Source organism: Malania oleifera, chromosome 12 (assembly GCF_029873635.1).
Source record: "Malania oleifera isolate guangnan ecotype guangnan chromosome 12, ASM2987363v1, whole genome shotgun sequence".
NCBI lineage: Eukaryota > Viridiplantae > Streptophyta > Magnoliopsida > Santalales > Ximeniaceae > Malania > Malania oleifera.
The window spans coordinates 72,483,022-72,496,473 of record NC_080428.1 but is presented as its reverse complement, the minus strand read 5'-3'; the positions used below and the strand labels follow the sequence as shown (position 1 = coordinate 72,496,473).

At 40.4% G+C, this 13,452-nt stretch overlaps 1 protein-coding gene across 1 annotated transcript; it reads left to right on the top strand.

Annotated features, from left to right (window-relative positions):
* Nucleotides 1-3,188: 3,188 nt before the first annotated feature.
* On the top strand, nt 3,189-5,663 carry LOC131144121 (probable inactive receptor kinase At1g27190). The gene has a single exon (XM_058092518.1). It carries the CDS (start codon nt 3,520-3,522, stop codon nt 5,341-5,343), a length of 1,824 nt encoding a protein of 607 aa, XP_057948501.1. The 5' UTR covers nt 3,189-3,519; the 3' UTR covers nt 5,344-5,663.
* The last annotated feature ends 7,789 nt before the right edge of the window (nt 5,664-13,452 follow it).

Here is a 13,452-nt window from a genome sequence, read left to right as displayed (position 1 = left end):
ATTAATATTTTCAAAACTACAAGAAGTTAGAAATCAAATTGTATCTTCATCTTTGTTCTTGAATTAAATAACAATAAAAAATATGATAACATCTAAATGCAACACCAACAACAATACTAATAGCAATAGCATAAACAACAAAAGCAATTGTGAACTAAGACGTTCATCAACTATAGTCAAAATAAATTTATCTTCTTAATATTTCAATGTGATCGATAAATTGTTATAATAAAAATTTATCCTTTTAGTTTATTATATTCCTAATAAACTAGGTTTTAAACTAATTAATTTTAAATAATTTATATTTTTACTAAAAACATTAGCAAGCACATTCATTTTTTTTTTTTTTCACATTTAAGATCATGACTCAAGTTGTATAATTTATAAAAACAAAAAACTATAGATGGATAAACATTTATTTAAATATAGTACATGCTTGAACTATCTTAAGCATATAAAAAAAATTTTAATTACATGGAATGTCCATATATGTAATTGAAACTAAATTATTTTATGATTCTATTATAATAATTACAATACGAGTTTTGCATTAAAAAAATTTAAAATTAGTTTGTATTCTATCAATGCACACTTCAATTCATTTAAAAAATATAAAAATAAATAAAAATAGATGCGAGAGTTTATAAATTTTAAATTTAGGTTAAAATTTAAAGTTAAATATAATTTAAGCACAAATTTTTTTATTAAATTTATTGTAATGGGCTACTGCCAGACCCTTGATTATCTTGACATTATGAAGACAAACAGTGTATGCAACTCATGTGCCAAAACAATAAGGTAAGATGCTTTCTCTGTTGGGAATTAAAAACAAATTCCAAAACCTGTGAGAAACAAAATAGAGAAAGAATACACACCAAAGAAAAATGAATCACACGCACAAGACAGTATTTACGTGGTTTGGCAATTTTGCCTACGTTCACAGAGTTGCAGAGATTTCACTATTATCAGAGAGAAATATTACAAAGAGTACAGTGGTACAATACTCTCCCTCTCGCTCTCCACAAAAGCCCAACATTCTCATTAGTTGTCATGATATTCTATAGTTTGTTAGTTTATCTGGGCATACCACTGTTGGCAACAAGGCTTAATGCTGCCCATTATGAGCCACTGGTCTGCAGAATTTCAGATCAGTTCAGGGACTGGCCTGGGAAGACCCTTTCATATGCTGGCAAATTGGAGGTCCTTAACTCTATTATCCAAGGAGTTGAATGCTTTTGGCTTGCAATTTTCCCTATCCCCCTCAATGTACTAAACCGAATAAGGAAACTATGTAGGGGATTCTTGTGGGGTGGAAGAAGAAAGCCACTGGTGGCTTGGCAGGAAGTTTGTGTACCAAAAGCTGAAGGTGGGTTAGGATATTGGACTTGGGTTCTTGGAATAAAGCTCTGTTGACCAAGACACTATGGAATATACACTTAAAGGACACTCTGTGGTTGCAGTGGGTACACCAAATTTATCTGAACAGTGCCTCCACTTGGGAAACTACAACAAAGAAAGAGGATTCAAATCTATTCAAAAACCTGCTGCATATTAGAGATCAATTAGCGTTCAGTTGTGGAGGTATTGAAAGTGCAGAAGAAAATATGAAGTTGTGGGAAAAGAACTCTCATCAGTGTTATGAATATTGGAGGATTAAAAAACATAGAGTCTCGTGGGTTAAAGTTGTTTGGTTTGGAGACATCCTCCCCAAACATGCTTTTTGTCTATGGCTAGGTGTGAAAGGAAAATTACCCACTTGTGAAAATGTGGTGGCAGATGGCATGGATCCAATGTGTGTTTTCTGTAGGGTGAAACCCGAGAGCTTTGACCACCTATTCTTTAAATCCAATTATTCAGCTAAGGTATGGAAGGGAATTAGAAGATGGTTGGGATTGAAAAGGGAAATGTCTACAATTAAAGCTGCAATGAAATGGTTGTTCAAAGAAGGAAAAGGGAAGAATTTCCAAGCTGCCGGAAGGAGAATTGGACTAGCTGCCTCGGTGTACTTTCTGTGGCACTTCAGAAATAGAGCTAGATTTGAGGGACGCTACATATCTTCTCCTGAAATGATTAATGTAATACAAAAATTCACATACATGGGGGTCTTTGAAAAATTTAATTTGTATTCCATTGATTAAGTTTTGGAATATTGTATCACATGATATTTGGATCATTGGAGTATTTGATAGGTATCTAAATGGCTATATATAGCCCCTGGGTATGCCCAGGTTCTGATGTATTTCTTTTGAATGTAATTGGATGGGGAACAAGGTTCCAAACAACCTGGGGATGCCCAGAGTACTTGTAAATATGCATTTTGATCAATATACATTTACCATTTGATAAAAAAAAAAAAAAAAGGATGAACATACTTGGGACATGGTCCTTGACAAGATTATTTACAGTGGCTAATTTCGAGGTCAATAGTTAATTTGTGCGTGTCAATTGCCTCATTGACATATAATATTGTTGGGATGTGGAGTAAGTCATGGCTAAAGAAAAACTATGCTTGACACAAAGTATAAGCTTGCAGGTTGTAGGGTCAATATCAAATGTTTGTAGCGTTGATATGTTAACTAGACAGAGCATTTACTTGACAGTTTCTCATTATAAGGTTGACACAAACAAGTTTGGCTGGATGGTAAATTCATAGATTGACATCTGAGCATGTTTTTAGTCACATAATTGTGAGTGTAACTTTGTTTTTACCTTGTTTGAAAATGCTAATTATGTATAACACAATCTAGGCAATTGAGGTTGTCAATTACATACTCTAAATAGTTGGAGGTGTCAACAGTGTATTAATTTAACATGCACGTGATATGGGACATAGGGAGAATGGGTGCATAGTTTTTCTTTACATGTTAAAGTGTGTAATCCTTTTCTTTAAAATAAGAGAAAAAATTGAGAGATTTGCTCTTGTAAATATTATTATCTTATGAATTATTATTTCATTGTCACACATACACGCAATTGTGTGTGTGTCAATGAGTAATTGTGCTTTTATAAAATATGCATTACTATTATTATTTTATTATTATTATTATTATTATTATTATTAATATAATCTCTGAAATTATTACTATATATATGAATTTAATAAATTAAATATTAATTACATTTAGATAGAATAACTTAGATAAAATCCCTAAATATTAATTACATTTAGATAGAATAACTTAGATAAAATGCCATCAAGCTAATCAACTTAGGTGTCACTTTTCTTCTGTTCAATAGAATAATTTAATTTGGAAAATTCGAGCAGAAAAGACAGCCGTGTCCCTTAGGGTGGAGCTACGCCGTAAACGACGTCGCTTCAAAGAAAAAACGATTTAAAACGAGTCGTCTCGTCGTAGCGGTCAAAGGCTGCAGTCTCTTTCTTCCCGAACAGTCAATGCCCCGCCTCGCCCTGCCCTGCCCTGCCGTGCCAGTGCTCATCCAGCCACTATTTCAGTCATCTTCGTCTTCATCCGACGCCACCTCTAACCCACTCAGAGCAAAACCCTAGCTAACCCCACCATGAAGAAGAGCTTCTTCAATCTCACTCTCGCTGCGTTACCCGTTTTCTTCCTCTTCCTGTTTGCTGCTTCCGCGGCCACAGAAGACGATGTGAAGTGCCTAGAAGGCGTGAAGAAGGCCCTCAATGGCCCTGAAGGCAGCGTTCTCTCATGGAATTTCACCAACACCTCGGCCGCCGTCATCTGCAAGCTTAACGGCTTGTCCTGCTTTAACGGTGAAGAAATCCGCCTCTTCAGCCTCCAGCTCCCCTCCCGGAGCCTCGCTGGACGCTTGCCAGACTCTCTTCAGTATTGCAGGAGCCTTCAGACCCTCGATTTCTCCGGCAACCAGCTCTCCGGTTCCATCCCGCCTCAGATTTGTACCTGGTTGCCCTATTTGGTTCGCCTGGATCTGTCAGGTAACGATCTCTCCGGTCCGATTCCGCCCGAGCTTGTGTATTGCCAGTATCTCAATGATTTGATTCTGGGAAACAATCGGTTGTCTGGTCCGATACCGTACGAGCTCAGTCAACTTGATCGCCTGAAGTACTTCTCTGTTGAGCACAACGATCTCTCGGGTTCGGTCCCTATCGCTCTGGCCAAATTTGATGCCGCTGGATTTCGTGAAAACAGGGGTCTCTGTGGTAAGCCCCTCGCATCCAGGTGCCATCGTTTGAGCGGCAAAAGTCTTGCCATTATCATAGCTGCCGGAGTTTTCGGGGCATTGGGTTCACTACTCTCTTCTTTTGCAATATGGTGGTGGTTCTTGGGGAGCTCTAGTCGGAGGAAAGGGCGTGGCCTTGGTAATGGCAATGACGATGTTTATAGCAGTTGGGTCGAGCAGTTGTGGTCGCACAAGAAGATCAAGTTGACGGATCTAATGGCGGCGACTGATTATTTCAGTACCAAAAGCATTCTCAATTCCAATAGAACGGGAGTTTCGTATAAGGCTGTTTTGCGGGATGGGTCGGTGCTGGCAATCAAACGGTTGAGCAATTGCCGGCTCGGCGAAAAGCATTTCCGATCAGAGATGAACAGGTTAGGACAGCTTAGGCACCCCAATTTGGTGCCTCTTTTAGGGTTTTGTGGAGATGAGGATGATAAGCTTTTAGTGTACAAGCACATGCCCAATGGAACATTGTATTCTGTTTTACATGGAGGAGGTGCTGATAAAAGTAATACTTGTAATGAGTCTTATGACTCTTGTCCATTGGATTGGCGGACGAGGCTTCAGATTGGTTTTGGTGCTGCCAGGGGGCTTGCCTGGCTTCACCATGGTTGCCAGCCACCATTTGTACAGCAAAACATTAGCTCGACTGTGATTCTTCTTGATGATGACCTTGATGCTCGGATAACCGATTTTGGGTTAGCAAAGCTCATGGGTTTCGCTGCCTGCAGTGGTGGGTCTGTTATTGATGAGGATTTTGGGGAGTATGGTTATGTGGCTCCCGAATACACAACCACTATGGTGGCATCACTGGAAGGGGATGTCTATGGTTTTGGGGTTGTGCTTCTGGAGTTGGTGACAGGGCAGAAGCCTCTTGAGGTGAGTAATGCAGAGGAAGGGTTTAAAGGGAACCTTGTGGATTGGGTCAGCGAGCTCTCTGGCTGTGGTAGGAGTAGAGATGCCATAGACAAGGCCTTATGTGGGAAAGGTTATGATGAAGAAATTTTGCAGGTATTGAAGCTTGCTTGCAATTGTGTGGTTTCTTGGCCTAAAGACAGGCCTTCCATGGACCGGGTTTACGAGTCGTTGAAGAGTATGGCTGAGAAACACGGTTTCTTGGAACAGTATGATGAATTACCGTTGCATTGTGGCATACATGATCTTGACTACAAGGAGTAACTTTGGGGAAGAGGAGAAAGGAAAATAGACAGCAGAGGATTGCATTATTTGTACATATATGCAGCTCAGCTCATGCTATTTTGTGGTAGGGCTTACCACTAAGAGGGTATGGTTTCCACTTCAGCAAGTTTTCCTCTGCCAATGCTGATTTGCTGGGTTATTGTGAATAATTCAAGGAGCCTTTATGCAACGTAGCTTTCTGTATGTTATCAAAGCCCCCGTCTGAATTCATTTGTCAGCAGCATCCAATTTCCCTATTGTTATTAACGTTGTTCCTCTGCTGAAAGTTTTATCAATATATAAAATCTTCTGTTCTTATCTTTGCCATAGCTGCCACCAAGATTTTTATGATGTCTTCAACATGATTCCTTCATGGAATTATTTAGCGATGTGTTTTGATGTAGATAAATGACATCAAGCAGCTAACTCTTTCTTTAACATGGAATACTGTCCTCATAACCTATCAGATTGCATTCAATTTAGTTCATTTAATTTATTATCGAGTCAACCATCATATAATGGCTCAAGGTTTGGACTTTAAATTGATTAATGGCTCAATATGAAAGCTTTTTAGTGCATGTTCTCACATGTAGATAAATCCCAAATGTAATTATATGCATATCACAAATGTTATACAGAGAGCTTGCATTAGGTGCCTTGATGCGTCTAGAGGCCCCATGTTTAAGCCAGTTTGGAGAAGTTGAACCTACTTGCCCAATTGATTGAGAAGGGAGCACATATGGCAGTCATGCTACAATTGTATGCTACCAAGGCTTCCATCAGCAGAATGTTCTCACTGGCTTTGCTCAAGAAATATTTTTTCTATCCAAAAGATTATGTGAGCACTTCAAAACTGAGACTCGTTTGTCATCCATGGGTGGAACTTATTTACCTAATTCTAGATTGTCATCTTTTCACCTGAAAAAGTGAAAAAAGTAAATAATTGTAAACAACATTGTCATATGGGTCAATGCGCATGTGCATTGATTTCCGTGAGATTAACAAGGTGACTGTAAAGAGTCGTTACCCGTTGCCTCGTATCAATGATCTCTTTGACCACTTTGACCAGCTGCAGGGAATGTAGGTCTTTTCGAAAATCGACTTACGGTCAGGGTATCATCAGGTGAGGGTTAGATTTGAGGATGTTGCAAAGACTCCTTTCTGAACCAGATACGGCCACTCTACGAGTTCTTAGTCATGTCGTTTGGACTGACGAATGCTTCGACGATGTTCATGGATCTAATGAACATGGTTTCCCATGAGTACCTAGATCAGTTTGTAGTGGTGTTTATCGATGACATTCTGGTATACTCGAGGAGTTCGGAAAAACATGAAAATCATCTGAGGTTGGTGCTACAGATTCTGCGAGAGAGGAAGTTGTATGCCAAGCTGAAGAAATGTGAGTTCTGGTTGAATCAGATCGCGTTTTTAGGTCATGTGGTGTCTAAGGGCAGTATCTCAGTTGATATTGGCAAGATTGAAGTTGTGGTCGACTGGGTAAGACCGAAGAGTGTGCAGGAGATTCGGAGTTTCCTAGGACTAGTGGGATATTATCGTCGGTTCGTAGAGGGTTTTTCTAAATTGTCGGACCTCTAACACGATTGACTAGGAAGAGTGTGAAGTTTGATTGGACCGAGGATTGCAAGTAGTGTTTTTAGGAGTTGAAACGGCGATTGGTTACTGCTCCAGTTTTGACCATTCCTTCGGGGGATGGCGGTTTTGTGATCTATAGCGACACATTTCTGAAGGATTTGGGATGTGTGCTTATGCAATAGGGTAATGTGATTGCTTATGCTTTTCGACAACTCAAGGAATACAAGAAGAATTACCCTACACATGATTTGGAATTGGCCGCTATAATTTATGTGCTGAAGATCTAGTGACACTACCTGTATGGTGTTCAGTGTAAGATTTTCACTGACCACAAAAGTCTCAGATACTTTTTCACGTAGAAAGAGTTGAACATGAGGTAGAGAATGTGGCTTGAGCTGATCAAAGATTACGATTGTACCATCAGTTATCACCAGGAGAAAGCTAATGTGGTAGTTAGCGCCTTGAGTCAGAAGTCTGAGCATGCGGCAGTATCTGCAGTTGTGACTTAACATCATCTCAGACGAGATCTGGAGAGCCTTGGCGTAGGGTTGGTGGTTGGTGATCATTAGGCTTTTCTTGCTAGTTTGGTGATTCAGCCGACGTTGTTTGAGCGTATTAAAGCCGCGCAGGCTAGCGCTGTGAAGTTAGCTGAGACTGTGGAGAAAGTGTAGCAGGGGTTGGCTGCAGATTTCAACATCTCTGAGGAAGGTATGTTGAGGTTTGGAACCAGACTGTCTATTCCAAACAACGATGAGATCAGAAGGACGATTCTGGAGGAAGCGAATCATTCTTTATATACAGTACATTCGGGTAGTACGAAGATGTATCGAGATTTGCACGAGACCTTTTGATGGAGTAGTATGAAAAGGGAGATTGCTCGGTTCATGGAGTAGTGTCTAACGTGTCAACAGGTGAAAGCTGAACATCAGAGGTCGGCAGGGCCGTTGCAGCCTTTGCCTATTCCGAAGTGGAAATGGGAGTATATTTCCATAGATTTTGTTACCGGATTGCCGCCAGCGCTTCACGAGTAGAATGCCATTTGGGTAATTGTGGACAGGTTGACAAAATCTGCTCACTTTGTACCGATGAAGGTTAGCTACCCTTTAAGCAGGCTAGTAGACTTGTACGTGCATGAGATAGTTAGAATGCATGAAGTACCGATGTCCATTGTGTCAGATCGAGACCCGAGGTTTACTTCTCGTTTCTGAAAAAGCTTGCAGTAAGCATTAGGGACGAAGCTTACTTTCAGTATAGCATTCCACCCCCAGAAAGATGGACAGTCGGAGAGAATAATACAGATCTTAGAGGATATGTTACGGACTTGTGTGTTAGACTTCGGTGGTGGTTGGATGCAGTTTCTGCCACTAGTAGAGTTTGCCTATAACAATAGCTTCTAGGCTAGTATCGGGATGGCACCGTTCGAGGTTCTGTATGGTCAGAGGTGTCAGTCTCCTCTGTATTGGGATGAGGTTGGTGAACATCAGGTTTTAGGACCTGAACTCGGGTAACAGACGTTTGAGAAGGTGAGTTTGATCCGAGATAGGATTAAATTTGCTCATAATCGACAAAAAAGTTACGTAGATGTTTGCCGTCGTGAGTTGGAATTCGAGGTGGGGGGTAAGATATTCCTAAGAATTGCTCTAATGAAAGAGGTGATGAGATTTGGGAAAAAAGGCAAGTTGAGCCCAAGGTTTATTGGCCATTCGAGATTCTTGAACGAGTGGGTCCGGTAGCCTACAAGATTGCACTACCCCCAGCACTCTCGAGGATCCACGATGTGTTCCACGTATCCATGTTGAGGAAGTACGTGTTGGATCCATGTCATGTTATTATTTACGACAACTTAGAAATTTGGGATAATTTAACATACGAGGAGGTACCCGTTCAGATTCTGGACTGTAAAGTTCAGAAGTTTCGTACCAAAGATATACTGTTAGTGAAGGTATTGTAGCAGAATCATGAGGTTGAGGAAGCTTCTTGGGAATGGCAGCGGAGATACGCTCGAGGTATCCACGGTTGTTCTGAGTTGTGGTTTTGATGGTAGAGTCAGTTGTGTATGTGTACTACTCTACTATTGTATGATGTTATATGGTTAATCTCTACGAGCGTGTGTGTTATTGTAAACTCCCGAGATGAGGTATGCATGTAACCATGGTATTCCTCCGCCACAAGTGAGGGTATGTATGGATTGTGATGGGGCTGCGTTGTAAGTGGCTGCCAGCTCTTCTTAGAGTGTGTGTATGTATTCGGTTGTGTGGATGAGTTCATAATGAGAGATTGTAAATTTCGGGGAAGAAATTTTTGTAAAGAGGGAAGGTTGTAAGAACCCGAACTGTGATAAATGGATTAAATAAATGAAAGAAAGGTGAAATGATAATTAAGCGGGTTTCGTTGACGAAGCCAGAGTTCATCGACAAACGCCCTTCTATCGCTCAACGACGAAGTTCAGTGGCTCGTCGACGAGGAGATGCCGAGAGATTTTGGGAAATCTGAAATCTCAGGCTCGTCAACGAGGCCACCGCCACGTCAACGAACTTCCTTATTGGCTCGTCGACGAGGTTGGCCTAGTCAAAGGTGCTATAAAGATCTTTTGGGTTGCTTCTTAGCTAAGAAATCAAGGTTTCTCTCTCTTTATCTAAAATTCGGAGCATCTCTCTCTCTCTCTCTCTCTCTCTCTCTCTCTCTCTCTCTCTCTCTCTCTCTCTCTCTCTTCGATTCTTCTTCATTCGTCGCCTAATTCGTTAATCCGACGTTATTGCGAGGATCAGGGAAGGATTCTCTTCGAGAATAGTGGTTCGGAATCTTGTTTCGGGAATTTTTGGGTGTCGACCCAAAATCAAGGTAAGGCTTGGTTTTCAATTTCGTTTTGGTAGTTCTATAGAGAACGGAATCGTGAGTCTTTATTGTATTGTTGTTTATAGGTTTTGAGAACTCGATTCACTATTTAGCAGTCGTAGAGTTCATGGTTTGATTTTCAGGAAAAGGTAAAGGGATTTTGTTTATGTCGATTATTTTCAAAATCGGATTCGGTAGAACTGTGGTTCATGGTCTTGTGTATATTTTGGCTACTTATTTAGGAAAATCTAATAGGTGAAAATTACAGGGTTTTCATATTTCTGTTTTGGAAAAAATGGGGCATTAGGTTGCATCTCTGGTTTCGTTGGAAAACCGTGGATATATTGTGATATATATATATATATATATATATATATATATATTGTGTTATGGGGATGGTCATGCCTTGACTTGTTTAAACTGTATTTTGGAAAATCATGATTTTAGATTTATCAAATGGGTGTGGAATGTTTGGTTATATAAACATGCATGTGTTGTGATTTTCTGAAATGAGATATAGGAACAGGGTTCCGGATTGTTCCAAGTTGTGAAAGAGTGTCCGACTCTATATCCGAGAGTGTGAAATATCACCTGCCAGTGGACAAGAGTGTCTGGCTCTATATCTGAGGGCGTGAGTCTTACCGATTGATCACCGAAGGGTGTGGATCCACCAAATGTACCGATACGATACCATAGGAGCCTGGGGCTACGCCATGTGTCGGGGATGCCGTGTAATGCGGGCCGGCTTCGGGCCGAAGGGTGTGATGACATCGGGTTACCTGATCATGTGTGTGTGTGTGTGTGATGTGAACTATACTGGAACTATTTTGTGAAAATACTGAAACTGTATTGAATATTGTATGTTTTTTGTCATGATAACACTCATATGCCACACACCGACATAACCTGATTCTGTCTTATTGAGATGTGTCTCACCCCTATCGTACGTACATGTTTTCAGATTCCTCGGGTAACCGAAACTAGCGTCCTTGTGTTGGGAGCATAGTGGTCGGTGTACTGCATGAAGTACTTGTGTAAGTACTAGGACTACACTGGGTTGTCGTTTTGCGTTTTAGCTGACACTCGGGATTATGTTTTGTATTATGGAGCCTAAACTCCTTTTGTATAGACTCTAGTATGGTACAGTGTATGTATTGAAAGAACAATTTTCGCTGCGTATATGTTGTGTATGTGAATATGTATAGGGTGTACGGGAACCCCACGGGGTTGGACCCTCATTCATTATGGTATCATGTATGTTTTGTATGATACAGGGACAGGTTAGGTTACTAATTCACCCATAAGTCCCATTTTTGAGTTCGTTCGGGGCGTGACATGCTAGGTTAGGGAGATTGTGTGTTATCGGTGCTATCGACCTGGGCATATAACGAGGGACTGTAGAGTACCGCCAGTTGGTGCGCCTGCTTATAGACCATATCGAGGAGGTCATCAGGCACCTTGAGGCGGACAGTAGAGGAATATCGCCCTAACTCGAGTCTACGCACTGATATCGGGGGATACTGAGGTGGCAAGAGATGTTGTAACAGGTACAATTTCAATTCTTTCATTTACAGCTATTACTTTATTTGATTCAGGGGCGACTTATTCTTTTATCGCCCGAGAGTTTGTTAAATTTTATGGGTTAGAAACACAGTAGTTAGGAGTCAGTTTGTCAGTGGCTACGCCGACAAATGTTGTGGTGATATGTGATAAGGTACTTAGTAACCATCCGGTATGCATTTAGGGGAGGATTTTATTAGCTGATGTGGTAGTCTTGGATATGCATGGGTTTGAGGTGATACTGGGAATGGACTGGCTAGTTACTCACTATGCTACTATTGATTGTCATCAAAGGGAGGTAGTATTCAGACCTCCAGGGGCACAGAAGTACAAGTTTGTGGGGTCTTTGTGCGTACCCCACCACAGTTTTTTATCCACCATTTAGGCGAGGCGATTGTTGTTTGAGGGTTGTCAAGGATTTGTGTATAAAGGAGACATTAGAAGGGGAGTTGAGATTGGAGGATATCCCGATGGTGAGGGATTTTCCCGATATTTTTCCTGAGGATTTGTCGGGACTATCTCATGATTGGGAGAGTGTCAAGGATAGCGCCGATTTCGAAAGTGTCGTACAGAATGGCACCGGCAGAATTAAAAGAATTGAAAGACCAATTACAGGAATTGTTAGACAGGGGATTTATTCGACCCAACGTGTCGCCCTAGAGAGCGCCGGTATTATTTGTGAAAAAGAAAGATTGGTCGATGAGAATGTGCATCGACTATCGAGAATTTAACAAAGTGACTATCAATAATAGATACCCGCTTCCCTGTTTTGATGATTTATTTGACCAGGTACATGGTGAGTATTTTGAGTTAGGGAGGTTTGATTCCCCTAGAATTTCTGTGGTTGACTTGTATATATGGATGGTAGATACTCTGGTATGTGTATTTGTTGTGGTTTATATATATATGAAATGATTTTCACTGTTAGGTTTATGTATTTGAGTATGATTGTGTACCGGTAGCCACTTTCGGGTCAGGTTATGTATTGTGGTATCCGAGGTTGACGTGGACGATATGTGATTGTGTGTATTTATTTGTATGGGAAAAAATGGCATGAAAATCGGGGTGTCACACTTTATGTTTTAAGTTGTAAAAGTAGTTTAGGTTTCAATTGTGCATGCATATCTCATGGTTTAAATTGAAGCTCTATCATGACCATATATTGACCTTAGGAACCCAAGAAATTCATAAAAACCTTTTATACTTAAAATTAAACATCCACCAAAAGGTTTGAAATGTTTTTGAAGTGAAACCAAGGGCCAAAACTCATTTTTGTTTAGGCCTGGTCGACCGGCTGTTAAAGCCCAATCGACCGGAGAGTGCACTTGGCTAGTTTTGTAAAGGCCCGGCTGACCGGATGTTTCCTCCCAGTCAACCGAACTGATCACATGGGCAATTTATTAAGGGCCCTGTCGAATGGTCAAACGAAGGTTGATCCAACCGACCGGATTATAAGGCCCGGCAGACCGAAGCTTGCAAAAAAGGATTTCGCCCTTTGGTTGGTCGATCAGACCTCTTGGGCTGAAGCAATTTCGAGCTCCAACGGTCATGAAAATTTGACATATAATATTATTTAAATGTCCAACGATCATATTTTGAAATTTCCTATAAATACTTGGCCCAGTCACTTTGCAAATGTTACACAAATACATTGAAAGCTTTATTGATTATTCTTTGATTCTTTCTCAAACTTTATACTCCATTGCAAAGATCAAATTCATTTTGTAACGACTTGCTTAATTAAATGGGTTTTTTTTTCCCCATACTATAATAATTTACATGCTCTGATACCATACTGGGGAAAACCCAATCATAAACCTAAGCAGCGAAAAGTATAATCTGAATAAACATGTCCATATCATACAATATCAATACCAGAGTGCTACCATGTTTTTCCCAAAAATATACACATATATCTGTTTTCCCAAAAATTCCCTCAACTATACGGGGATGTACAAAAACATACCCACTCTCTAGCAGGGCACTACTGAAGCCCCTCTATTTGCGAGTCTGGTCTGCTCGTCTACCTGGATCACCTGAAAAATATATTAACATTGGGATGAACCAACGCTCAGTAAGGAGAAATATGCTATTACTAGTGTGTGGCAAATAAGCTACTAT